This window comes from Schistocerca serialis, chromosome 1 (assembly GCF_023864345.2).
Source record: "Schistocerca serialis cubense isolate TAMUIC-IGC-003099 chromosome 1, iqSchSeri2.2, whole genome shotgun sequence".
In the NCBI taxonomy this organism is placed as follows: domain Eukaryota; kingdom Metazoa; phylum Arthropoda; class Insecta; order Orthoptera; family Acrididae; genus Schistocerca; species Schistocerca serialis.
This window is the reverse complement of record NC_064638.1, coordinates 1057069366-1057096251: the sequence shown is the minus strand read 5'-3', so window position 1 is coordinate 1057096251 and position 26886 is coordinate 1057069366. Positions and strand designations below refer to the sequence as shown.

Sequence of the window (26886 nt, the reverse complement as noted above, 5' to 3'; positions counted from 1 at the left end):
CATATATTTATGCCATTTCTTTATCAATGGTGACTCATTCAGTAACAGTACAGAAGCTAAACTTTTAGGCTTACAGGTACCAAATAATTGCAATTGGAACAAGCATACAGACTATTTGGTTGCAAAATAGTAAGCAAAACCTGCCATCTGTTCTGCGCATTGAACTTCTGTTGCTGTGGCAAAACAGTAAAAAGTGCTTATTATGGCTACTTTCATTCATTTCTTAAGTGTGGCATTATATTTTGGGGAAACTTAAATGTGGCTATCAACACTATCAGAATCCAAAAAAAAAGGCCGTTAGAATAATGAAGAGATGCAAATTTAGGAGACATGTAAACTATTTTTTAATATCTTGTGTATCTGTCCTTTCCATGTACCTACATTAAGGCAAGTGTAATGTTCTTTACAATAACTATAATAGATAAGGATAACAGAATAGAAAAAAATGAATTATTCATTATCATATTACAAAAAACTGTAAAAACTTATGCTTGCTCCACATCAACACTTCCTGGGGCCAGAAGGGTACTTTCCACGTGGAAAGTAAATGTTATAAGTCTTCCTGAACACATAAGAGCAATAACTGAGAAATAACTTTTGGAAAATCTATATTGCCATATTTAGTGTTTTACTGCAGTTACTCTATTAAATGGATATTTCAACATGAAATATCAAACAATGGAAAGTCCAGGATGGAATAAAACAAAATGAAAGCTGCAGAAGCCAGCCGCTGTGGCTGAGCAATTCTAGGCGCTTCAGTCCGGAATCGTGCTGCTGCTACGGTTGCAGGTTCGAATCCTGCCTCGGGCATGGATGTGTGTGATGTGCTTAGGTTAGTTAGGTTTAAGTAGTTCTAAGTCTAGAAGACTGATGACCTCAGATGTTAAGTAAAAGTCCAATAGTGCTTACAGCCATTTGAACCATTTTTTGAAAGCTGCAGACAGGCAGAACAAAAAGACTGCTAAACAAGTAAGCTTTTGGCCAAAATGTCTTCTTCTTAAATAGACAAAGAAACACACACAGACATGCATATTCACACAAACACAACTCAAACATTCATGGTCTAACCACAAAGGCCAGACACCGAGCAACAACGCGTGATGGGAGAAGCAATCTGGGTGGTGGGCTTAAGGAGGAAGCCGGGGTGGGGAGGGGTAGAGATAGCAGGGCAGGAATGGGGGACTATGAAGTGCTGCTTGTGGAAGCATACTGGGATGTAGTTGGGAGAGGTTACAGTAGCTACAGTCTGGGAGATGAGTCTTCGATACTGACAGCTCAGTAGCGTTGTTCCACTGTCTAACGATCGCAGGTCGCCAGCCAACAACAGACTGCACTCGAGCAGGTAGCAGGAGGCACACTGCTGCTCTATAAACCTGATGCATGCAAAAAAAACATATCAGAGAGTGTCTCATGTGCAACCAGTACTGTCATTTTGTCGTTTGTGTTAATAGTTCGGTACATGGTTTATTTTTGTTGTTGTTGTTGTTAGTGTTTATTTGCTTCTGTTTTCTTTTAAATAATGTCCAGCACAACAATTAGTGCCAGCCCAACACGTGAAATGAAACAGAGGAAGGAAAGTGTGCTACACAGCCAAGCATATGAATGCATGTGTTCTGTGAGGGACTACTTTGAAAAAAGGAAAGAGGTGATGCTTTATTTCCTGCTGCTCAGGTTGTTAAAAGGACTACAGCAGCATTGAAAATAAGCAAGAACACTGCTGTAAAAATAGGGAAGAACAGTACAGTATAGACTGGAGTGAGAGTGGCACAAGAAGGCTGCACACACAAGGAAAGAAGCGGCCAAGGAAGAATCAAGTGATAGCTTTGGATGATTTCCAGGAAGACCTATTCATCATCATACACATGGCTATTACAAGAGGAACCAACATCCCACTCTATCTAAATTACTTGTGACTCTTAACAAAGGCAATCTTCTTGAGTGAATTAATTTTCCATACAGTGCTGAAAGACATAGGCTTCAGCTAGTCAGTGTTTAGTGGATGCAAAATATTTATGGAAAGGACAGATGTATTCACATGGCAGCACATTTCTATGCAGAATCATCGGGGTCGAGATTCAAAAATATAGTGTGACTAGATGAAACATGCATTAATGACGGCCGTTCATTAAGCAGAGATTGAAGTGATGGAATGTTGGGGCAACAATGGCAGTGCCTGTTGGAAACGGAGGGTGAATTACTGTTTTACATAGAGGTACATCGGCCGGTTTTGTGCCAAACTGCTTGTTAATATTTTGGTTCAAGAAAGAAAGTGACTATCATGAAGAGAAGAACAATGTGGTTTTTGAAAAGCAGTTCGAAACATTGCTTATGACAAATCTGACAGGTCTATCAGTGACTGTCATGGACAATGCCCCTTATCATTCTGTTGTTCATGATAGGATACCAACTTTGGCAATGAAATAAGAAGTTATTATTCAGTGGCTGAAATGATGAAAAGTGGAGTTCAGAGAAGATATAAAGCAGGGCAAATTACTCAAAATTGTGGCACAAAAGAAACCACTATTTCCAACATATGTGATTCATGAAATTGCCAAAAGGCACAGGCATGAAACTGTTCAGCTTCCTCCATACCATTATCACTTCAATGCCATTGAAGGGCTCCTGAAAAAAATTATGCTGCTGCAAACAATGAAAATTTCATGATCTCTTAAGTTGAAAATCTTGTAGCAGCTATCAATCACATGACAAGCAAGAGATGGACAAAAATTGTGAACAATACTACAAGTGTCCTCACAGAGGCAGCCAAAAATGAAGGTGTTGTGATGGTTCAAGCAGTGCTGAAGCAGACAATTTTAAATCAGATTCTGATACTAATGAGACTGGTGTTTTTCCATTAGCATAACTACAATACACTCAAGAATGGAAGGAGTGAGCATGCCATTGACCTATCATCATATTGTGTGAACCACCATCAGATTATAACTTTTAATATACTGATAAATTATTGTGTCATTCATTGTAGAACTAATTAGTATTGCCAATATTCAACAATGGAAACAACAATTGTGTATGTTCAATGATTTGAGAAAATAGTTTTCATTTATACTGCAAAGTTTGACAAATAACTTTATGATATTTCAGCATATTAGATACTAGATAGCTCTTTTCAGTGTTTTGAGATTATATATTACAAGTAGCAACTGTAAACAATTTCACACATGTTATCGATGCTTTTGTTTCTGCTGCTAGAGAACACTTAGAAGTAGAGACCAGGCGCCATGTTAGGCAACATTGCCGTTTGCCTGCCTGAACTGTCAATACCAATTGCTCATCTCACGGACTATATGCGTAGATGGAGGGTTACATGGAGGTGAGGTGGGAGGGAGGGGGAAGTGAAAAAGGAGAACAGTAAAAAGAACGTGGTGCATTGGTGGAACAGAAGGCTGTGTGGTGCTGGGCCAGTGTGATTCAACAACATCTCCACTATATGGTGAATAGCAACCTATCCTTTTCATAATATTGTCATTACTCATCCTTGATTTTCCATTGTTTAACAATATGGAAAGGATAGATTGTGACTCACCACATGGAGAAGGTGTCCTCTATGTAGTGAGTAGCAATTTATCACTTCCCTATCACTGTCTAACGAGTCTTACATATTGGCAACTACAATTGGATACATCTGCTCATTTCCGTCAGTCACTGTGCTATACAGCTGTAAGACTCCTAAATGTAGATTGTGTATGAGGTGTGGCTATAAGGTAATAGGACTACTGCTGTAGAATATTTAATTTCAAAAACATATATATTTCATTATTTTCACCCTCAACACACTCCTCCTTTACCCCTACAATAATGCTCCATGTGAATTTTCCATTGATGAAAACAGTACTGGAAGTTTTTCTCCATGAGCTCCTTGATGGCATGTGCTGCTTTTTCTTTCATTGCTTCAACATACTGAAATCTTGTTCCTTTTAATGGAGATTTGGCCTTGGGGAATAGATAAAAGTCACATGATGCTAGGTCAGGTGAATGAGATGGGTGGTTTAACACTGGGATGCTGTACTTCACTGGAAACCTCTTAAAAGACAGTGTGGTAGGGGCTGGTGCATTGTCTTGATGCAGAACCCATGACTTATTGTTCCAGAGTTTGGGTCTTTTTTTCCCCTAACTTTCTCACAGAGTTGAGCGTAAACCTCAAGGTAGTAATGTCAATTAGTAATTTGTTCTTCAGAAACCCAGTGACAATATGCAATTCGATGAATGTTGAAAAAACACAATCACCAGCACTTTGAATCTCAATTTGCTCATTCTAGCCTTTTTTTGCTCGTAGCAAAGCTCAGCCCTTCCATTGTATGGATGACCATTTAGTGTTAGACCGTAATTAAAAAACCAAGAGACATCACTCTTTCCAAGAAATTAGGATCAGTTTCAATGGTATTGAAACTGTCAGTAGAAACATTTTCATGAGTTGCTTTTCGTTTGATCATAAAAATTTTTGGCACCAGTTATGCACACACTTTTCTCATATTAAATTGATTATGTAAAATTTGTCTTATCCATTCTTTGTCAGTTCCAACAGTTTCAGCAGTCAATCAAATACCCAGCTGACAGTCAGATCAAATCAGATTACCTAATTTTTGATATTTTCATTCGTTTTTGGTTTCAAAGGGCATTCCAGGTGTGAGTCACCTTCAGCATCTTCTTGGGCATCTTTTCTTATCGCTTCAACCACTCAGAAACTCATGTATGTGATAAACAGTCCTTGACATACACTTCTTTTAGCAAAGATAGGTTTCAGTAGCTATTTTTCCAAGTTTCATGTATCAGCAAAACTTCATGACAGTTCGTTGCTCTATTATTACACTTATCCTTTTTCTGGCAAAATAAAATAAGAGCTTTTACAAAAATAAAGGTCATAGCTATACTGATTTGACTACAGACACTAGAGATGCTGCATTTGACTGCAAAGGTTTCACACTTCACAGCTATTGCTCTTTTATCTTTGGTGCATGCTTACTTACTCTGTGACACTGTCAGTCACGTCATTTTATAGCCACACCTGATATGTATCGCTTTCTGAATTAGTACTGTTATGTAAATTGTACACATTGACATATGTGTTTTCAGATTAGTATGTTATAATAAAACTTTGTCTTTCAAGGCAATGCTCTTACCGCATTGAGCATTTGGCCACAAAAGATTCTGTCTTTAAGCCCAGGTCTGACAAAGTATCAATCTGCCAGGAAGTTTCAAGCAGTGCACACACAACTGCAGGCTAAAAATTCATTCTGGTAACAATTCCCTTTGAAGATGTTCACACTGAGGAAAGATGTTTTGATTCCCATAATTGCAGCTGCTTGTGCTTCCAATAAGATCATCAGTGAAGAAAGTGCGCAACAGATTTGTTATACTGAAGGTTTATGACCACTGTTTTACAATGAATTCATTGTAAAATTTGGGGTGAAACTCTCAAATATAAACATAATGAAAACAAGAAAGTGCACAATGGATTTGTTATACTGAAGATTTATGACCATTGTTTTACAATGAATTCATTGTAATATTTGGGGTGAAACTCTCATGTATAATGATAACTAAAACAAGGACATCTTATTATATCAAACACAATTAAAAGTGTTGTAATAATTTACTGTTATTATGTCTGAATTATTTTAAATCACTTTGTCTATAGGTTTTATAATTCAAGGAAACCATCAGGTCAATGAATAAAATAATAGCAAGAATCAGTAGCATATGAGAACTAAACTACTAATCTTGGTGCATGTCTACAAGTAATAAAATAAAATAAAATGCAACTTACTGACAATAAGGCAATTCTGGGTCCATCATTTATCCACTGCAGATTTGAATCTACCACCCAGCAGTCTGTATCGTCTACTACAGCCCTAGATATTGCCCAAGCTAAAACGGGTAAGCAAACTGCAACTGCAAAAAGTAAGAGTTAATCAGATATCTTATATTTCAGGATAGTGAGAAATTTGTAAAGAAGCATAAGATCCATAAAGTCCCTCACAACCAAATATTAATTTCATCTTCACATTGTTGGCTATATGATAGTTTGTGGATGAGTACGCAGAAGGAAATTTAATGCACATAATTTTCTTATGAGATACAGTAACCGGCAACTTATAAAAGTAAAATGGTGAAGCCAACCTATGAGTCACCATTTTGTTGATGAGAAGTGGCATTTTTAAACATAAAACATTACGATTTAAGCTTCATATAACCACTTCTCTTTGTATACTGTCTGTGGTACCACTTAGTAAATTTTAAAGAAAAGAAAACAAAAATTCAGAATAGGAAATAAAGCACAAGATAAGATGGCATTACTGTTATGGAATGCAATTGCAGAAACTTCTAGACCCATCTTCACTGAGATTCATGTATGAATAATGCTAAAATTTAAATGGATAATTAACGTAAGAAGTGAAGGACTACTAGAAAGAGTAGATCAGGAAAGAAATCTAGGAAAAATTCTTACAAGAAGAAGAGACAGGTTAGTGTGACATCAACTGTGGCATCAAGGAACAGTTAACCTGGCACTAGAAGAAACACTCACAACGATAAATAGAATGGGTAAACAAAAACTAGTGTTTGAAAAACAGATTATACAGTAGGTTGCTGCAGTAGGGACATAAAGAGGAAAGGTTTAGCACAAGATATGAAAAACATGGAGAACAGCTCAAACCAATTGCAAGACTGATGACAAAAAAAGCATATGCAAGTGAAGGATGTTTGTGCCTAATGCCAGTGAGTTAAAATTGTGCAGTAACAATTTCAATCAGGACAGGTGCTATATCTGGTGATGCATAGAAGTATATGCACAATGCAAAGAGAAAGAAACGTGCTGAGTTGTACTCTTCCTTATGTACTGGTATCAATAACAGCACCCTACAGTGAAAAATATGACAATCTTTGATGACGCTTATGACATATGCAAATTCCTTGAGTTCAGCAGAAATAAATGTTCTGCAGGTCCCCTCTTGATGTAAATACCTTGTTTTGAATCTTCTTTGACAGCTTATATGTCAGCTTTGATACATATTTACTCAAGCAGCTATTAATACAACCACATAAGACCGAGTGTATCCCATTCCAGGTCATTTCATGGCAGAAAAATCTGAGGTGGTTGCTCCGTAGCAAACCTGTTACCCTCACAGGGCACATATCTCTATGAACTCTCTACATGATGTTGAGGTACTTTCATGGCCAGCAATATCCCCAAATCTGTCCTCAGTAGAACATGTGGGATCAGCTCAGATGCCAGCTCCGTCCTAATGCCAGTATTTAGGATATCACTGAGCCATCTTGCTCCAGGAGAGGATACAACAGTTTTATATTGATCTTTCCCAACCAAATCAGTGCACACATGCACATCAGAGGGGATGCAACTTCATACTGATAAGTGAGCTCTTTCTGCCAAGTTCTTTGGAGTTTGACTCAATTTTGCAGTCACTGAAATAACTTCACATACCTTCTCAACCCATGAAGTTTCACTTAATTTCCTCCTCACCTTCTGGGAGCTTCACCATTTTTGTCTGGCACTATATGTGTACTACAAGGATAGTTGTCTCTGAGGAGCTACATTTTCAGTATACAGCTGGCCAGCCTTTTTTTGTTTCAGATAAAGCTGAACTCGTGTAAAGAAATTCCATAACACTATATTGTTGAATTTCTCTCTGAGCAATTTATCATCTACTCCAGCAGAGGTACCAACAGGGTTCTAAAAACTCCTAACAGCAGATTTTTTAACCCCCTCCCCCAAAAAATGTTCCCTCAGTACCAAAAACAGTTATTTTATAGCCAAATGTCTGCCTCCATAGCTGAATGGTCAGCACGGCTTACTGCCATGCAGGGGAGCCCGAGTTTGATTCCCAGCAAGCTTAGGGATTTATCTGCTTGAGGACTGGATGTTGTATTGTCCCCATCATCACTTCATCATCACTGATGCACAAGTTGCACTAGGCATCCAAACAACCCCAGATGGGGTCTTAAGGCTAATAACTGCCACATGAACATTTCATTTTCTTCATATCACAGATTTGACACTGTGCATCAAAGACATCTTCCAGATGCTCAACTGCAACTAAATTAAATTATTCATTCATTCATGGTTCTGAGAGCACTGAACAGCTGGAGCAATACTTAGTCGGCCTTATTCAAAGCCAGAAACTTCGATTTCAAAAGGTTAGTTAATAATCTCCACCTTAGAACAGGAGCTGATTTGGAAAAAATTACTAACACATCATTGTATTTGTGGTCTGTAGGTTTGTCTTCCATAATTAATTTGAGAAACACAACAGCGAATGTGTGGATAATGCAAAATACTTTATGAACCTGAAAGAATGTGTTTCAAGTAATCTGTTTCATAATGGATTATGCTTATCACCTATACTGTTATTACATGTATTTATTCAGCAAAATCATGTTTTCAGCCTATTTTGCAGTTCTAAAGTGACAGCTCACTATGAAGTGCATCAACAATTATTTGTTCTATTAAGAGGACACTTCTCAAATGTACTATGTTTACATATTCCATGTGCATAATACGACAGGTGCCATTGTCATTTATGTAAAAGAATGTAGGACTTATGTAATAATCCACATTGTCAGCACTCATATTTTTCACTGTGCATCCACTAGGAATATGTAACATAGTTTGATGATATGCATTGGCACATTTCATAGTGAGCTTTCACTTGAGAATGGCATAATAGCCTGAAATTTTGATCATGGTGGATGAATACAGGGCTGTTCCAGGAGAACATGGACAAGAAACCTTAAAATTAAAAATATTCTTATTACAAATGTGATTATAAGTTCTGTTACCTGAAACACAATTTTTTTTTAATTTGGAGGTTCATTTTCATCTTAAGAAGTGCTGGAACTGAACAAATGGATTTATAGTGTGTCAGCTTCTAGACCCTCTATGAAATTATTTTTCAAAAGTACTACAATGATGTAGTCTAAAGTAATTTATTAACAGAAGATATCTGAAAAACTTTACAATTATCTTAAGTCAGCCCATTTCAATAGCTTATATTGATTTTATTTAATTATTACAGTCCCTAGGCTGATTTATTTTTTATTGTTATCTCCTGTCATTCTGTTACCAAAAAAAGGCTGAAATTTGTTTTTCACAGTCAATGCATTTTTATACATTCCTGAAAATAGGCTTGCAAATACAGATTTATGAGATACATAAATGTCTCACAGCAGAGAAAAAAATTTTCATTATAAACAATATTTTGTAATGGTAATGAAATGACACACATGCAGTAATGGAATGACATAAATGGAGTAATGGAATTTTATAACTGAATTTGACTGACATTCCTTAAGGTGTTTCAAGTCAAATACATTTATATGTTGGCTATACTGCAATTTTGTGTGTTGGCCATACTGTTAGTAAAAATTGGAGGTTAAGTGGGGAAGTCCTACAAACCAAGAATTTACTTTTCAGAGAGAAGAAGCTTATACTCAGTGAATCTGAAGAATAACTGCTGAAAGATGAGCTAATAAGCTTCTTTAGCAAAGATTACAATGAAATGACTAAATGGCTGATTACTAAATGTAGAATGGAGTTAATTACTTTGATAAACAGTATTTCTTCTTCCATAACCTATGCTTTCTTTGTAAAGCAATGGCAATGCCAAATTATTAGGAAAACTCACTATTGCCTATAGAAAAACAAATTTGACTTTCTATGTACTGCAACAGAATGTTGATTATCTCTGAAGGTCACTATGTATTATTCCAAAATAATAGATACATTTTGATGTATTATGTTGTTAGATTACTATACTGAATAGAATTTTTTATTTAAAATAGATATTGGCTTATTTCTAGCAATTACACTGTTTCTACAATAATTCTCAAACAAGATATTTCATTCTTAAAGTTGTTATCATGCCTCTCACATCAGCTGAGAAAATGAGAGAATACCAGAAATGACTCACAGAAAAAGGGTTAAGTGATGAGATTAAGAGAAAGGACAAAATTTAACTGCTGCTCAAGCAAAGAGAAACATAATCACAGAAGATTCAGAAATAAAGTTAGAGGCAGCAGTGAAGGCAATGGTGGTGATACTTGTGTCATCTACACCAATAGCCCATACAAATTCCCAGCTACATTAAGGAAAGCAATTAAATATGTGGAAACTTGTTTATCTAGTAGTCCAAGAAAGTTGTCTTGGAATTAGCTGCTGTTCATGGAGTTTCAGTAAATGAACAACAGGTGAAAAATCAGATTCAGTGCCTAAACCTAGGCACAGAAGAAGCAGTTGCTACTTTTTATGTTCAAGATGCCATTTCATGACAAACTCCTTGAATGAAAGATTATGTGATAATGAAGGATAAGGAAGGTGGAAAAACCGAAGTCCAGAAGAGGTACATGATCATGACCTTGAAAGAAGCACATGCTACATGTCAAGAGGAATTCCCTGACATGCGAATAAAATTGTCCAAGTTCTGTGCATTGAGACCAAAGTTTGTGGGCACCTTACAGGATACACCGCACAATTTGTGTCTCTGCCACTACCACAAGAATGTAAACAACTTTTGAAAGTTATAAACAAGTTTGTTCCACAGGTGAAAACCACATTTTCTGTCTTCATTATCAAAACAGTCTGCAATCAAGAGAATGAAGTTTGCATGATGTCAAAATGTGAAAAGTTTGCAAATGTATATTTGAAAGATAAGTATTCTTTGGATGAGAACTTAATGAAGAAGCTGATCAAATGGACCCAATGGCAAACAGTGAACCAGCAAATCACTCTGGAATATATTCATGGTACTGTTGGTCAGAGTCTTGAAGCTCTTTCAAACATGCTACCCCAATCTTACAACATACATTTATTAAAAGACAACAATCAAACATTTTTGAAAAAAAAAAAGAATTCTGCAAAGAAGAAGAACATCTTAGTGTAAGTAGATTTCACAGAAAATTATACTGTTCAAATGCAGAATAAAGGCCAGAGTGCCCATTGGTCTAAACACAAATCACTTTGTTTACTGCATAAGTTTGGGACTCACAAAATGATGGATATTCTTGTGCTGTTGTTGTTGATGAACTTGATCACAATAAATATTCAGTGCATGCTTTCCTATGTAAGATTGTAGAACACATTATATCCATGAACCCAAAGGTAGAATCTGTCACATTCAAGAGTGATGGTGCAGCCAGTCAATTTAAGCAGCGTTTCCTGTTTGCCAACTTGACCTTTTTCAGAGAATGCTATGGAATAAATATTTCATGAGACTTCTTTGCCAAATCACACAGCAAAGGTGTTGTGGAAGGGGGTTGGTGGAACTGTAAAGCATGCAGTCTGGAATATCTGCAAAGCTGGGAAACACATACTATCTGGTGCTAAAAACTTTGCAAAAATTGCCCGTGAAAGATGCCGTGGCATAAACATTTTTTATACCTCTGCCTTGCAAACTGCAGAGAATAAGGAGAAATTAAATCAAATGTGGATGGGAGTAGTTACAATAGAGCAGACCAAAACCATCCATGCTGTTACACCTATTGCTCCGTATATCACTGAGTACCAGCATTACTCACTATCTCCCCAGAGGTTTGTGCACAATTTCAAAAAGCGATCTTCAGCCAAAGAAAATTCACAGGACCTGATCAATCATATGGCCTTGCATCAAGGAGATTTTGCTCTGGTTTTCTATGCTGCAAGAAACAGATCAAGATTTTTTGTGAGGCAGGTGATTTATGTTGAATATGGTTACAAAATTTCATTTCTTAGTAAGAATGATGCAAATGGAAAGATATTTATATTTCTCTCAAAGGAAGATAATTTCTGGGTAGAAAAAGACCAAATTGTACAGAAACTAGCTGCACCTACTATAGAGCAGGGAAATACATACCATTTTCCCTACCCATCAGTAATGCAGAATAAAACTGGCAATTTTCAAGTGAAAGTGTCATTTCATTACCAGCGATTCTTTTTTATGTTAGTAAAATATTAGTTTATTGCATTTATCTTCTATGCCATTTTGTTTCCCATTTTTTCTCTTCACAATATAATTTTTGTGAATTTTTATAGGAAATGGGTGAGCTGAATTATTGTTGCATTATAAATGAGAACAATATGCACGTGTAAATTATGTCATTCCATTGCCAGAAAGTTCTTCTTATGTAAGTCTCAATATATCTATGAAACTTAACCTACTAGATTAAATAAATTATGTTCCTTTGCTTATGCAGAAAGTACAATATTAATCTTTTTGTCTTTTATCATGATTCTTGGTGTTTTCTATGCTTAAAGTGCAAAAACAGTCACTAAGTGTCATTCCATTACTCGTGGAACAACCCTACATTTAATAACAGTCCGTATAGCAAATGTTGTTCGTTCTAAAGTATTGCAGGACTGTTGAGCACAAGAAAGATGCAAAATTGTTATAAAATCATTTATGAACCACAATTATGCATTAATGAAGAAAAAAAGTATATCTGGTTGTAAGTAAGAAAATCTGAAATGATCATCTGGTCAGACACACCTTGGATGAACATCAACCTTTGGCTATAGATGGATTCATTTTTAAGACAGTTGGCCATTTAAAGTACTTCAGAAGTCTTTTAGTAACAACAACAGAAAGGATATAGAAATAGATGGCTGTCTAGCAACAGCAAACACAAAATGTTTCAGTATTATCAGTATAGCAGGAAAAAGAATGCGTAGTACTAGCTTTAAAAACCAATTGTATGAATCAACTATTATACTGGTAACATTATAAGGATGTGAAGCATTAATATTTAGAAAAGAATATGAAGAAAAACTGTCAGAATCTCAAAGAAAAATATGAAGGAGAATTCTGAGACTGTATGTGATGAAAATAACACGAAATGGAGCACAAGAAATAAATGAAGAACCATGACAGCTGTACAAACACCATAACATCACTGAAGCACTAAAGAAGAACTGGCTGGCCATACAGCAAGAATGACAGAGAATAGACTACCTAGAATAGCATTCTGCAGGATGATAGATGGAACTCAGAATTAGAGGGTGAGACAACATCTGGTCAGACACAGCTTGGATGAACATCAACACTAAATGGACAAACAGTGTACTCAACTGAAGGAAATGTGAAGGTTCATAGCACAGGTATATGGCCAATGAGGCCTTTGCCACGTGTAAAGTATAGTAGGTAAACTGAGCACAAGTAAACAGAAAATAGTATGTTTCAGCAGATCATAACTGATTTGCTACATTAACAGCAATTTATTTACTATGACAACACAACATTGCCACACATGAAATGCTCAAAAAACATCACCTAACTGGAAATAAAGTACTTGAAATAATATGGTTGCTATCTGACAACTGGCAGCCTTGCTATTCAACATATTTATTATAGCAACAATTTATAATGATCAGTCTCTTCAGGCCTCAAAACTTGTGTTATATTATCAGTCTGACTTCCAGGCTATGAAAGCAACTTAGCTAATAATTGGTTTGTATGTAAGATTAAAGATACATTTTGGTAAACATACCTGCTGCTCCAATGAAGTAGTACCTCATTCTGGGAACCCCTTTCATTGCAGCAGCTATGAGTCGATGTAAAAAGATACTCTCCAGCAACATGCAAGCAAATACTGCATTGCCAGAAAGTTTTTCACTCACTGCTAATAAGCGACACCCAACTCCATTCCCTTCCATTACCGTTGTCTCCTATGGGAAATAAAATATAGATTGTGTGATTTTATATTTTCCTAGTAGGCGATAATTCTGAACGTTTCTTAGGTATTCAGCCAGGTTAAATTGTACAAATGGTGTGATATTTTGACAAGCTGATTTGTTGTCATTCTCGGATGGTTCTGATTGCTGATCGCCTTCTGCTGCATCCCATCTTCATATCCCCTCCCTCCTTCAGTTGATCATGGGCTGACAATTGCTGAGTGTGGCTCTACTAGGGGAATGCAGAGTTAGCACATGTTCTGTGGTCTTCAGCCCCTGTGCTGCCACCATAGGGTTCGATATTCAACACTGTGGAGAAGACATGTCTATGCTGTTTTGTCATAGCTCTTTAGTTCCCTTGAGATGAACAGGTCTTCTCACTGTCTGCCATTGTGTTTTGAGCTAGGTCCCAAGCCTGAAGACCACAGTCCATATTCTATGAACTTGCCACACCATCCCTCCAGCAAAGCCTGCCCAGCTGCTGATGGTCTTTGACTGACAAGAGGAGGAAAAGGATACAGAGATGGCATCTGGCAGTGGATAATCAGTCACAAAGAACACCTGAGAATGGTAACAAGGCAGCTTTATATAATACCACACAATCTGGGTGACACCATCATCTGAATACTCAAGAAGAGTTCACAATTTAAATAGTGAATATACTGAAACACACTCATTTGCTACAAATGTCCAAAGGCAGTTATAACATTCACATGTTCCCATGTTTGGTTTATGGTACTCTATTTAAAATGCAAAAATCGTATTATATTGTATACTAGTTAATTTTGCTGTAGAAAATCTAAAGTAAAGATTTTTTTTAGGATAGCACCTGTTAATTCAATTTAATTTTAGTTGCAACAGATCTTTTTGTTTGCATTAACACATTTTCACCAATGTTATTGTAAGGCCATTGTGCCATTCCTTCAATATTACAGATGGGTCATACCCACGTGGATGACCAGGTGCAGAGGAAGGGTCCACCCATGAAAGCACATTGTATTCAACTTATTGGTACACCAGGTCTGGTGGTGTGGTGTTCATTTGTGGTATCATGTAGACATCTAGACATCTCTTCAAGGAGTTAGGCATTTTAACTACACCAGCATATATATATATATATATATATATATATATATATATATATATATATATATATATATATATATATAAAACAAAGATGATGTGACTTACCAAACAAAAACACTGGCACGTCGATAGACACACAAACATACACACAAAATTCTAGCTTTCACAACCGACGGTTGCTTCGTCAGGAGAGAGGGAAGGAGAGGGAAAGACTAAAGGATGTGGGTTTTCAAAACCCACGTCCTTTTGTCTTTCCCTCTCCTTCCCTGTTTCCTGACGAAGCAACTGTTGGTTGCGAAAGCTAGAATTTTGTGTGTATGTTTGTGTTTGTTTGTCTATCGATGTGCCAGCGCTTTCGTTTGGTAAGTCACATCATCTTTGTTTTTAGATATATCTTTCCCACGTGGAATGTTTCCCTCTATTTTTATATATATATATATATTCGCTAATGAAATTTATCATAAATAATCTATAATAATTTGAGAAGAATAGTGATATGTGATATGCATACCAACAACATTAGAGCTTAATAATTGTATAACTATAAAATATTATTATAATTATCATTGGGTAAGTAAGTCCAATATGAAGCAGCAAGAAATTTTAAACATTTGCCCAACATTGTAAAATGTCTGACAGGAAGCAAAGCAAGTTTTAAATATAACCTTAAATCTTGTATCCTGGACAACTCTTATTCCAGTGGTTGATTGGGCAGTCTTCTCATAGAAGAGCTGAGCAGCCTGGTCGAACCTCTTTCTGATGGTAGGTATATTAGAGATCCAAATGACGTCAGCCGAAGGGTAGTCACAAGGCAGATGTAATATCAGCCACAGAGCACAGTTCTGGAGCTATTGTAGGTGGCCAATGTGAGTCACCGCTGTTTTGCCCAAACCACAGCAAGCACAGTCAATGATCGATCAGATGAGCGTGATGTAAAGCATCACACCTAGTTCTGGAGGGAGTGCCATCGGACTCCATTTTTTTGAAAAAACTACAGTTTGTCGAAGAAATTCCATGACTGATTGTAGTCCTTTTATTTCTGACACGATCACATTTTATGACTTGGCACAGTCATAGCCAGTTCTAGTCTGCATTGTCTGTCTTTAAATATGTACCTTTGGTCGCAGGCAGCTTTCATGGTGAACCAGACGTTCTTTACATACATGTAATGAGCATATTGTTCACCCAGTGCCGCCCATGACCAATGATACGTGAAGAGGCCAATATAGAGCGAAATAAGTTTTACTGTCTTATAAAACTGATTGTGACAGCAGGGCCGGGGCGAGACCCAAGTGACACAGGCCACCACATGGGAAGCCAAGCTGGGAGAGGTGTCAGAGTTGCCTCAGCTGAAAGGACTTATCGCAATTGGGGTGCCCAAGGGCAAGATTTGTAAGTAGTGCGTATCACAATTATTAGTGTAAACTGACATGGGTGAACGTGTGTGGGGGAATGGTGGCAGGAGGGAAGCAGGAGGGGAGAGGTGGGGAGCCAAATGATTCATCGATTGTGTGGAAAAATGTTCTCGAACAAGCCCTGTTTGTGTGAAATAAAAGGAAGTTCAGAACTCTATTGCTGGACATGACCAATCTGCATATGCGACAGACGCGTGAACGAACATGTTAGGCCTCTTAAGCCTCCTGGATGTTCATCTTCACAAATCGTCTTCCTACGATTATCTGATATTGCAAACAGGTATTAAAAACAACGTACTAGAGATGAAACGGTTATCCACCATCTATCCGGTATCCTGAATGTCTGGCCTAAATTTACTATTTGGGAAGGGGAAGGTGGCGTGAAGTGACCACTGCATACTTTTTGGCCTGAAATGGTGCTGCTGCCTATTTTGAAGTGATCAAAATAGTTCTAATATGCACCATAATTGTTGACAGTGAGTTTGATAGAGTAAAGTTGTTCCGTTAGTTTTAGTAAAAACTTTTCTAATTTTCTTCCACCTGATGTAAGGTAAGTCACTTAATTTATTCTTGTTACATCACTTAAACGAAGAGTAATAGTTTTTATCACATCAATGTTTAAACAACCTCTTCTGGCTTACAAATGTAGGTCACTGTTGTTCCTTTCAGGTTGACAATTTCAAATGTAACCACCAATGCCAATTCGTTAAGGTACCCACTTCTACCAATAGTTCATTTTTAATATTTACTGCAACAAGAGTTAGTTATTTCCATACATCACACATAATACTACAAACTGACTTCAAAGTACTTTTATATATAAACGTCTTATCCCTTGTTCTATCCCTTTGTGATGATTTTGGATTAATTAATTAAGGTTATTTAAAAGCGTCCCTGTTTTGTTATAGGCTTACTGGATGGTAGGTCTATATCCGAGGACAGCAGATTCTAATCAATTATTAAAAATGTCATACAATGGACTTTGTTTAATTCACATGTAATATACGTTAAAGACAAATAAAACCACAATATCTTCAAATCAAACACCATTCATTACTTGTTTTAGCAAAAAAAGTACTTGCACTGAACTAGAGGGCAAATTATAGTGAATGGACACCAGTTTCTCTGCATTAACAGGTAACAAAGCGAGTTCGCTTGCCTTCATTCAGTCTCGTCTCCTCTACGTCTTTTAGCAGGTATTAGAAATGATAGGCTACTGGCAGAAGACTCGTTGCAAAATTCCAATAGGACCTTCTGTCCACCTCTTTCAGTTTCATCTAACTACAAACAGATGAAAGACAACTGGTATGAGGTTCTTCGAAAAATTCTAGCCGCATCTTTTGTCGACGCAAAAGACTTTGGCTTGAATACTGCGTCTCGAAAAGTTGCAAACAACTAAGCTGAGTCTTCATTTAAGAAGCTGAAACGACTTTCTGACTCAGCTTTCAAAGAGACTTTCTTGTGCGGTAAGTCAGTGGTTATGTGGTATTACTTTTGATATACGGTACAGCAGAAACCAGAACCCATTTTGGTTATTTCTTCAAAGGCTTCAAAAGCTTTATGTATTGCACCACTGGTGAGATGTCAAATTAGTAAACGTATTTTGATCAAATACGGCCCTGGCTATCAATTGGTTACATCCATATAATGTAAGTTGTTAACGGATTGATAAAGAAATTGAATTTAAATGAGTTACCTGACGTCTACCAAAAGTAATCATTCCTGGTACTTCAGGCCAGACTTCCAATGACTCAGTTAGAGCCCTCCGAAACAAATACACTCCTGGAAATTGAAATAAGAACACCGTGAATTCATTGTCCCAGGAAGGGGAAACTTTATTGACACATTCCTGGGGTCAGATACATCACATGATCACACTGACAGAACCACAGGCACATAGACACAGGCAACAGCATGCACAATGTCGGCACTAGTACAGTGTATATCCACCTTTTGCAGCAATGCAGGCTGCTATTCTCCCATGGAGACGATCGTAGAGATGCTGGATGTAGTCCTGTGGAACGGCTTGCCATGCCATTTCCACCTGGCGCCTCAGTTGGACCAGCGTTCGTGCTGGACGTGCAGACCGCGTGAGACGACGCTTCATCCAGTCCCAAACATGCTCAATGGGGGAGAGATCCGGAGATCTTGCTGGCCAGGGTAGTTGACTTACACCTTCTAGAGCACGTTGGGTGGCACGGGATACATGCGGACGTGCATTATCCTGTTGGAACAGCAAGTTCCCTTGCCGGTATAGGAATGGTAGAACGATGGGTTCGATGACGGTTTGGATGTACCGTGCACTATTCAGTGTCCCCTCGACGATCACCAGTGGTGTACGGCCAGTGTAGGAGATCGCTCCCCACACCATGATGCCGGGTGTTGGCCCTGTGTGCCTCGGTCGTATGCAGTCCTGATTGTGGCGCTCACCTGCACGGCGCCAAACACGCATACGACCATCATTGGCACCAAGGCAGAAGCGACTCTCATCGCTGAAGACGACACGTCTCCATTCGTCCCTCCATTCACGCCTGTCGCGACACCACTGGAGGCGGGCTGCACGGTGTTGGGGCGTGAGCGGAAGACGGCCTAACGGTGTGCCAGACCGTAGCCCAGCTTCATGGAGACGGTTGCGAATGGTCCTCGCCGATACCCCAGGAGCAACAGTGTCCCTAATTTGCTGGGAAGTGGCGGTGCGGTCCCCTACGGCACTGCGTAGGATCCTACGGTCTTGGCGTGCATCCGTGCGTCGCTGCGGTCCGGTCCCAGGTCGACGGGCACGTGCACCTTCCGCCGACCACTGGCGACAACATCGATGTACTGTGGAGACCTCACGCCCCACGTGTTGAGCAATTCGGCGGTACGTCCACCCGGCCTCCCGCATGCCCACTATACGCCCTCGCTCAAAGTCCGTCAACTGCACATACGGTTTACGTCCACGCTGTCGCGGCATGCTACCAGTGTTAAAGACTGCGATGGAGCTCCGTATGCCATGGCAAACTGGCTGACACTGACGGCGGCGGTGCACAAATGCTGCGCAGCTAGCGCCATTCGACGGCCAACACCGCGGTTCCTGGTGTGTCCGCTGTGCCGTGCGTGTGATCATTGCTTGTACAGCCCTCTCGCAGTGTCCGGAGCAAGTATGGTGGGTCTGACACACCGGTGTCAATGTGTTCTTTTTTCCATTTCCAGGAGTGTAGATGGCACATCTAGCAGAATCATACTCAGCCACTCGAATATTTTTCACAATGTTAGCGCCACTTTCAAGAACGAGTAGATGTATTTTGCTTTGGTCAATATACCAGCAATGTGCGATTTATTAAGCTCACTCGCTACAATTCCTCCAGCGTGAGAACCTAGAAAAGGCAACATAGCAAGAACTCCGTGTTCCAGCTGGAATTCTGGAGACGATCAATGAGCTGTGAAAACCAGGAAGCTGTCATTGTTTAACAAGTTAATATCGTAGAAGTTACAGAAACAGCGAGAGCACCGGAAATGTTTCTTTCGATTTTTTCATAAACTGTGTTTTAGATGTCAGGAGCAAATTTTTAGGAAATGTATGCGTGGCTTGACATTTTACAGCGTGGTATAACTTGTTCTAGAAGTCTTGTTGATCTTGTCCTTCCTATGATAAACAGTTGCTCATTGTCAAATTCAACAATTTCTGCTATAAAAATGTAAATTTTTTTTGGCTTTAGCATCGTTTACATCAAAAATAGTTTCCTTTCAAACGATTCTGACGTAGTCAGTTGTCTTTCTGTCGATGTTGAAGACGAAGTTGTACTGGGGATGGCTGCAATGATGCAGGCACGTTAGCGATTGTAAATTTATAGATTGCTACTAATTTATCTGAGTGTTTCGTTTTCAAACGATTTTTGAAAACTGAAGTATTTGTTAGACACAAAAAAAGACTTCGTTGTAGTAGAATTCCCATTATCTGAACTCAGATTATCTGGATCACTAATTATCCGGATCTCGCTGAGGAAAAAGACATTCGTACTGTATGACCAAAATTTTTGGTTTTGTTCGATAGCTATTACCGCATATGGTGCACTGTTCGTCTCTTTATCGTTCTAAAATCAATCCGCAGCGAATGTTTTAAAACACAAAATTTTCCAGTGAACAATGTATACGGTATGAGCATCGTTGCATATCCACTACGCGCATCGTTATGTTTGTTGTACCCAACATTGTGTGCGCCTGTGCAGACTACATCAGTCTGTGTCGTGACTTTGTGTACACTGATTTGTCTCTAAACGTTCCGCCTTTCATGTCTTTTGTTTTGTGCGTGTGTTTTAATCTGCTGTGTGGCATATGTCTTCTGAAAGGAAACACGTTGTCGTACCGTTTGCAGACGAAATAAAAGTCCTTGGACAATTAGACAAAGGTGTGAGAGGAAAGCAGTTAGCTGAGATGTTTAGCATTGGAACGTCAACAATTTCAGATATAAAAAACAAGTCCTCAGTTTTAAACTTTGTGGCTGTCCTTGAAAATGAAGATGGGACTGTCTTAACACTGCGCTAACATGGATAGGGCGATAGCCTGGGTATGACAATTTACAGATCCTCACCTTCAAGCAGATGCGAGATTTGGCTGCACCAAAACGATTGAAGACAGCAAAATAAGTGACTTTGATCGATGTTTTCAAAACGGACAATGTATGTAAGTATAGTACTATACAAAATCCAAAGAGCATTGTTTTCCAGTCATTAAATTAATATTACAGTAATATGTATACCAGAATTTAGCTTTCGATTAAAGAAATAACCTATTTTCATGATTTACAAATTATCCAGATATTGAATTATCCCGATCGGGTCCGTTCCCGAGTCATCTGGATATCTGGAGCTCTAGCAGTATCGACAGCTGTTGAGAGATATATAACACATAAATTAATAAGTGATGGTACTGATCCATCATGGAACACGAATCGGGTCTGATCGCTGTTGCAGAAGCTACGAAAAAAGCATGCCAAATTTAAAAGAACGCAAAATCCCCAAGATTGGCAAAGTTTTGCAGGAGTTCGAAATATGGCACGTACTGCAATGCGAGATACTTTTAATAATTTCCACAACAAAATTCTGTCTCGGACTCTAGCAGAAAACCCAAAGAGATTCCGGTCATACATAAAGCACACCAGTGGCAGGACGCAATTAATACCTTCACTGCGTGATAACAACGGTGGGGTCACTGATGACAAAGCCATTAAAGCAGAGTTATTAAACACGGTTTTCCGGGACTCCTTCACCAAAGAAGACTAAGTAAATATTCCTGAATTCCAATCAAGAACAACTGCCATGATGAGAAACATAGAAGTAGATATCCTCGGTGTAGCAAAGCAGCTTAAATCACTTAATAAAGGCGAGGCCTCCGGTCCAGAATGTATATCAGTCAGGTTCCATTCAGAGTATGATGATACAATAGCTCCATATTTAGCAATTATACACAAAGGCTCTCTCACAGAAAGTTCCGTACCTAAAGCCTGAAAAATTGATGAAGTCACACCAATACCCAAAAACGGAAATATGAGTAATACGCTGAATTACGGACTCATAACATTAACGTCGATTTGATGTAGGGTTTTGGAACATATGCAGTGTTCGAACATTATGAATTACCTCGAAAAAAAAACATTTATTGACACACAGTCAGCACGGATTCAGAAAACATCGTTCTTGTGAAACACAATTAGCTCTTTATACTCATGAAGTAATGAGTGCTATCGGCAGGGGATGTTAATTGATTCCATAATTTTAGATGTCGAGAAAGCTTTCTACATCGTTCCTCACAAGCGTCTTCTAACCACACTGCGTGCCTATGGAGTATGGCTTCAGTTGTGCGACTGGATTCGTGATTTCCTGTCAGAAATGTCACAGTTCGTAGTAACAGACGTAAAGTCATCGAGTAAAACAGAAGTAACATCCGGCGTTCCCCAAGGAAGTAATGTAGGCCCTCTATTGTTTCCTGATCTATATTAACGACATAGGAGACAATCTTAGTAGCCGTCTTAATTTGTTAGCAGATGTCATTTACCGTCTTGTAAAGTCATCAGATGACCAAAACGAGTTGCAAAATGATTTAGATGAGATATCTGTGTGGTGCGAAAAGTGGCAGTTGACCATGAATAAAGAAAAGCGTGAAGTTATTCACATGAGTACTAAATGAAATAAACTAAATATCGATTACACAATAAGTCACACATATATGAAGGCTGTAAATTCAACTAAATACTTAGAAATTACAGTTACAAATAACCTAAATTGGAATGACCACATAGCTAATGCTGTGGGAATATCAAACCAAAGACTGCGATTCATTGGCAGAACACTTAGAAGGTGCAACAGGTCTACTAATGAGACTGCTTACACCACGCTTGTCCGCCCTATTCTGGAATATTGCTGTGCAGTGTGGGATCCGCAACTGATGGGACTGACGGATGACATTGAAAGAGTCCAGCGAAGGCCGGCTCCTTTTGTATTATGGCGAAATATGGGAGGTAGTGCCACAGACATGATACGTGAATTGGAGTGGCAATCATTAAAACGAAGGCGTTTTTCGTTGCGACGGTATCTTCTCATGAAACTTCAACCACCAGTTTTCTCCCCAAATTGCGGAAACATTCTGTTGGCACCCACCTACATAGGGAGCAATGATCATCACGATAAAATAACGGAAGTCAGGGCTTGCACAGAAAAATTGAAGTGCTCGTTTTTTCCGCGCGCCTTTCGAGAATGGAACGCTAGAGAGACAGCTTGAAGGTGGTTCACTGAATCCTCTGCCGGGCAGTTTATTGTGAATAGCAGAGTAATCACGTATATGTAGATGTAGGTCTTTTATGTTTCACGGAAACATTCGCGCATGCCATAAAAGTTTAATTAAACCTAATATTCGACAAATAGGTACCTACTTGACGATATTAATCATCACAGCACACTGTAGTCAGAATAATATAACAGTTCATAAAAAGAAAGAAAGAAAGACTGAAAAATTAAGGCTTTGGTACATGCATCATTTTTTCCTTCTCCGCCTCGAGGAACTTGATCTCTGCACAAAAGTAAACGGCAAACTTAATATTGTCACTATTTATATCAAAATATCCTCAAACAGGCGATCTTTTTTATACCGATGATATTTTTTAAATTTAACTTGCGGATATAGAGGAGTGTTCGATACGAGCAGCGACTTCGAGCAGTGATATAGCAAACATTCTACAAACGCCGTAAACAATGTAGCGAATATAATGCGATTTTATTGGCCATTTTTTCAATCGGGCTGCGCTACAGAGCAGTCTATCACATTCGTTGGCTTCGCCAATTCAGCTCTAAATTGTCAACTTCCAACCTGAACTACACATCGGGCTAAGCTACCCATCAGTGCGTCTCCACAACCAATTTTCTTTATATGTGCACCAAAAGGTGACGTGACAACAGCCGTTAACATTACGTCATTGGCCAAATTATTTTCAATAGTAACCTCAAATAATAAGAGAAAGCGAGCGCAGTTCGCAACAAACAAACAGTCCAGTCAGTCAAACAGTATACCATTCGCTCGCTTCACGCATGAGTGATGATGCTCGAATGAATCCGAATCAGCCCGATGGTCTGCGCTTGACCTTCACGAGCTTGCTCAGCACATAACACCAAAATATCGTAAAGTGCAAGGCTCGTGTTACGACGTGGAAACATAGAACGACAGCAGCGCTCCAAGATGCTTGGCAGTCGACTTTGGAGAGAAACATGGCTCGAAAATCCATATTATTGCATTTCGAAATATGTATACTGGATGATAATATTTTTCATTTATACTTTATGGGTGGATGTCGCAGGTAAAATTTTGTAAAACCCAGTATTGCAATTTCGACAGTGTGGCTGTTATCAAGTAGAAATTATCTCCTGATTGCGATCTCCTTGTGCATATTGCACTGTTTGAATTGCAACGTAAATATGTTGCTCGCATTGTGCATAATTTTTGCTCTCATTCGTAATATTGGATGGGAAAATGATTCCATACTTGTTTCTATTTGGTGTGAGATAGAAACCGCTTTAGTCACATGGTATTCTGCGGACTCGTCTATTCGTTACTGCTTCACAATCCGTGTATGAACAGCTCGGTTTACACTGAAAGCCAAAGAAACTGGTGTAGCCATGTGCGTTCAAATACACAGATACGTAAACACGCAGAATACGGCGCTGCAGTCGGCAACGCGTTTAAAAGACAAGTGTCTGGCGCAGTTGTTAGATCGGTTACTACTGCTACACAGCATCTCCGAGGTAGCGATGGAGTGGGGATTTTCTCGTACGACCATTTCACGAGTGTACCGTGAATATCAGGATCCTGTAAAACATAAAAACTCTGACGTCGATGCGGCCGGAAAAAGATACTCCAAGAACAAGGCCTACGACGACTGAAGAGAATCGTTCAACGTGACAGAAGCGCTATCATTCCGCAAATTGCTGCAGATTTCAGTGCTGGGCCATCAAGAAGTGTTAGCGTGCGAAACATTCAACGGAACGTCATCGGTATGGGATTTCTGAGCCGAAGACTCACTCGTGTACCCTTGATGAATGCACGACACAAAGCTTTACGCCTCGCCTGGGCCCGTCAACATCGACGTTGGACTGTTGATGACTGGAAACATGTTTCCTGGTCGGACGAGTCTCATTTCAAATTGATGATGATGATGATGACTGGATTGTGGGGCGCTCAACAGCGCGGTTATATGCGCCTGTACAAATTCCCAACCTTTGATCAGTCCAATCTCGCCACTTGCATGAATGATGATAAAATGGTGAAGACAACATAAAACTCCCAGTCATCTCGAGGCAGGTGAAAAGTCCCTAATCCCGCCGGGAATCGAACCCGGGACCCCGTGCTCAGGAAGCGGCAACGCGACCACGAGACTACGAGCTACGGACGTTTGAAATTTAATCGAGCGGATGGATCTGTGCGGGTATGGAGACCACCTCATGAATCCATGGACCCTGCATGTCATCAGAGGACTGTTCAAGCTGGTGGGGGATCTGTAATGGTGTGGGGCGTGTGCAGTTGGAGTGATGTGGACACCTGATACGTCTAGATGCGACCCTGTCAGCTATCACACACGTAAGCATCCGTCCGATCACCTGCATCCATTCATGTCCATTGTGCATTCAACGTATTTGGGCAATTCCAGCAGGACAATGTGATACCCCAAACGTCCAGAATTGCTACAGAGTGGCTGGAGGAACACTATTCTGAGTTTAAACACTTCTGCTGGGCACCAAATTCCCCAGATATGAATATTATTGAGCATATCTGGGATGCTTTGCAACGTGCTGTTCACAAGAGATCTCCAACCCCTCGTAATCTTACGGATTTATGGACAGCCCTGCAGGATTCATTGTGTCAGTTCCCTCCAGCACTACTTCAGTCATTAGTCGAGTCCATGCCACGTCGTGCTAAGGCACTTCGTGCTCGCGGGGCCCTACACGATATTAAGCAGTTATACCAGTTTCTTTGGCTCTTCAGTGTCAATGCACTGTAAGTACATTGTTCGCATTCTGCATTATTTTTGTTACCATTCTTTTATCGTACCCTCGCATTTAATGGAGACCACCGAAATTTTCGTTCACTTCTGCTAAAATGTACTGTTTGTAGTACCTGTTAATAACGTGTGAAAACATTTGTGTAACTAGTGTTGCATTTCAAGCATTTTGAAGGAAGAAAGCTCTAGTCACCAAGACTAGAGAGCACGCACTTCTACGTCAACATCCATATTTTGCAAGTTACTGTAAAATGCATGGCACTTAGTGGCAAGAAACGACATCATTCAAAGTATAATTACGTACTCATTCTGTGGCAAGGTACAAAAACTTGAATATCAATGTCGTCAATATGAGGAAGAACGGGAAACGTATGCAAACAAAACTTCACAGAATACGAGCAATATGCTTACAATGTTTTTAAATCGAGCAATTCACCCTCAGATTTGGAAGTAGTAATAGATACGCAGACGTCCACTTAACACCGTGCATCGAAAGCAGCTTTTATTTTATATGAAAGAGAAACAAATTTGTAATGCTTACCCCACCCAATATTACGTACGAGAGATGAACGCAATTACGATACTAGTAAGATAAGAGTGCAATACACACGAGAAGTCGTAATCAGAAGCACACTGTGATGAAACCCACTTCCGTTAACTATGAAACGAAAAAAATCATGAAAGACCAAACCTCGTCCACTAACAAAGCAAGTTGATGGATTAATAAACTTACAACGCTCCAAGTGATTTGGCAGCGAACCATGCGGCGTGGCAGTGGATCTCTGGCGTGTTACCCGACGTCCCTATATGAGTTTACCAGTTTCACCCCGTGTTGCTTAGACCTTCGCTTCACGTCATATTAGTTGGCAGTGTTTGGTCGATTAGGCCGCCGGCTATCCGCTATGCGGCAAATGATGATGAGACAATTGGTATCGAGCCGAACACGTACGGTATCCATTTTATCTCTAAAAATGTGTGCACCATTGTCGAATTTACTTTTTCGTTCTCTTTACGGTTATGGATATTAGTCACAATGGTCACGCTTCTTCAACTGTATTAATATACCGGTACACAGCACAACACAATTAAAGGATCACTCTTTTGAAATTCGTAATTGCTTCCCATTGCGGTGTAGAAGTTTGAAATTTGGCTACAAGGTGCCTACAACATTATTATGTAATAATGCA

The 26886-nt window shown here is 39.1% G+C and overlaps 1 protein-coding gene across 2 annotated transcripts in view; it reads right to left on the bottom strand.

The window, feature by feature from the left end:
- The window catches only part of LOC126458917 (calcitonin gene-related peptide type 1 receptor-like), a 260388-nt gene that overhangs the window by 38504 nt on the left and 194998 nt on the right, over positions 1 to 26886 (bottom strand). For both annotated transcript variants that reach the window (XM_050095825.1, XM_050095826.1), the window contains 2 exons: positions 13492 to 13669; positions 5786 to 5910 (listed from right to left, as the gene is read on the bottom strand). In XM_050095825.1, the coding sequence (XP_049951782.1) occupies positions 5786 to 5910; positions 13492 to 13669 (303 nt within the window). The remainder of the gene's footprint in view (positions 1 to 5785; positions 5911 to 13491; positions 13670 to 26886) is intronic.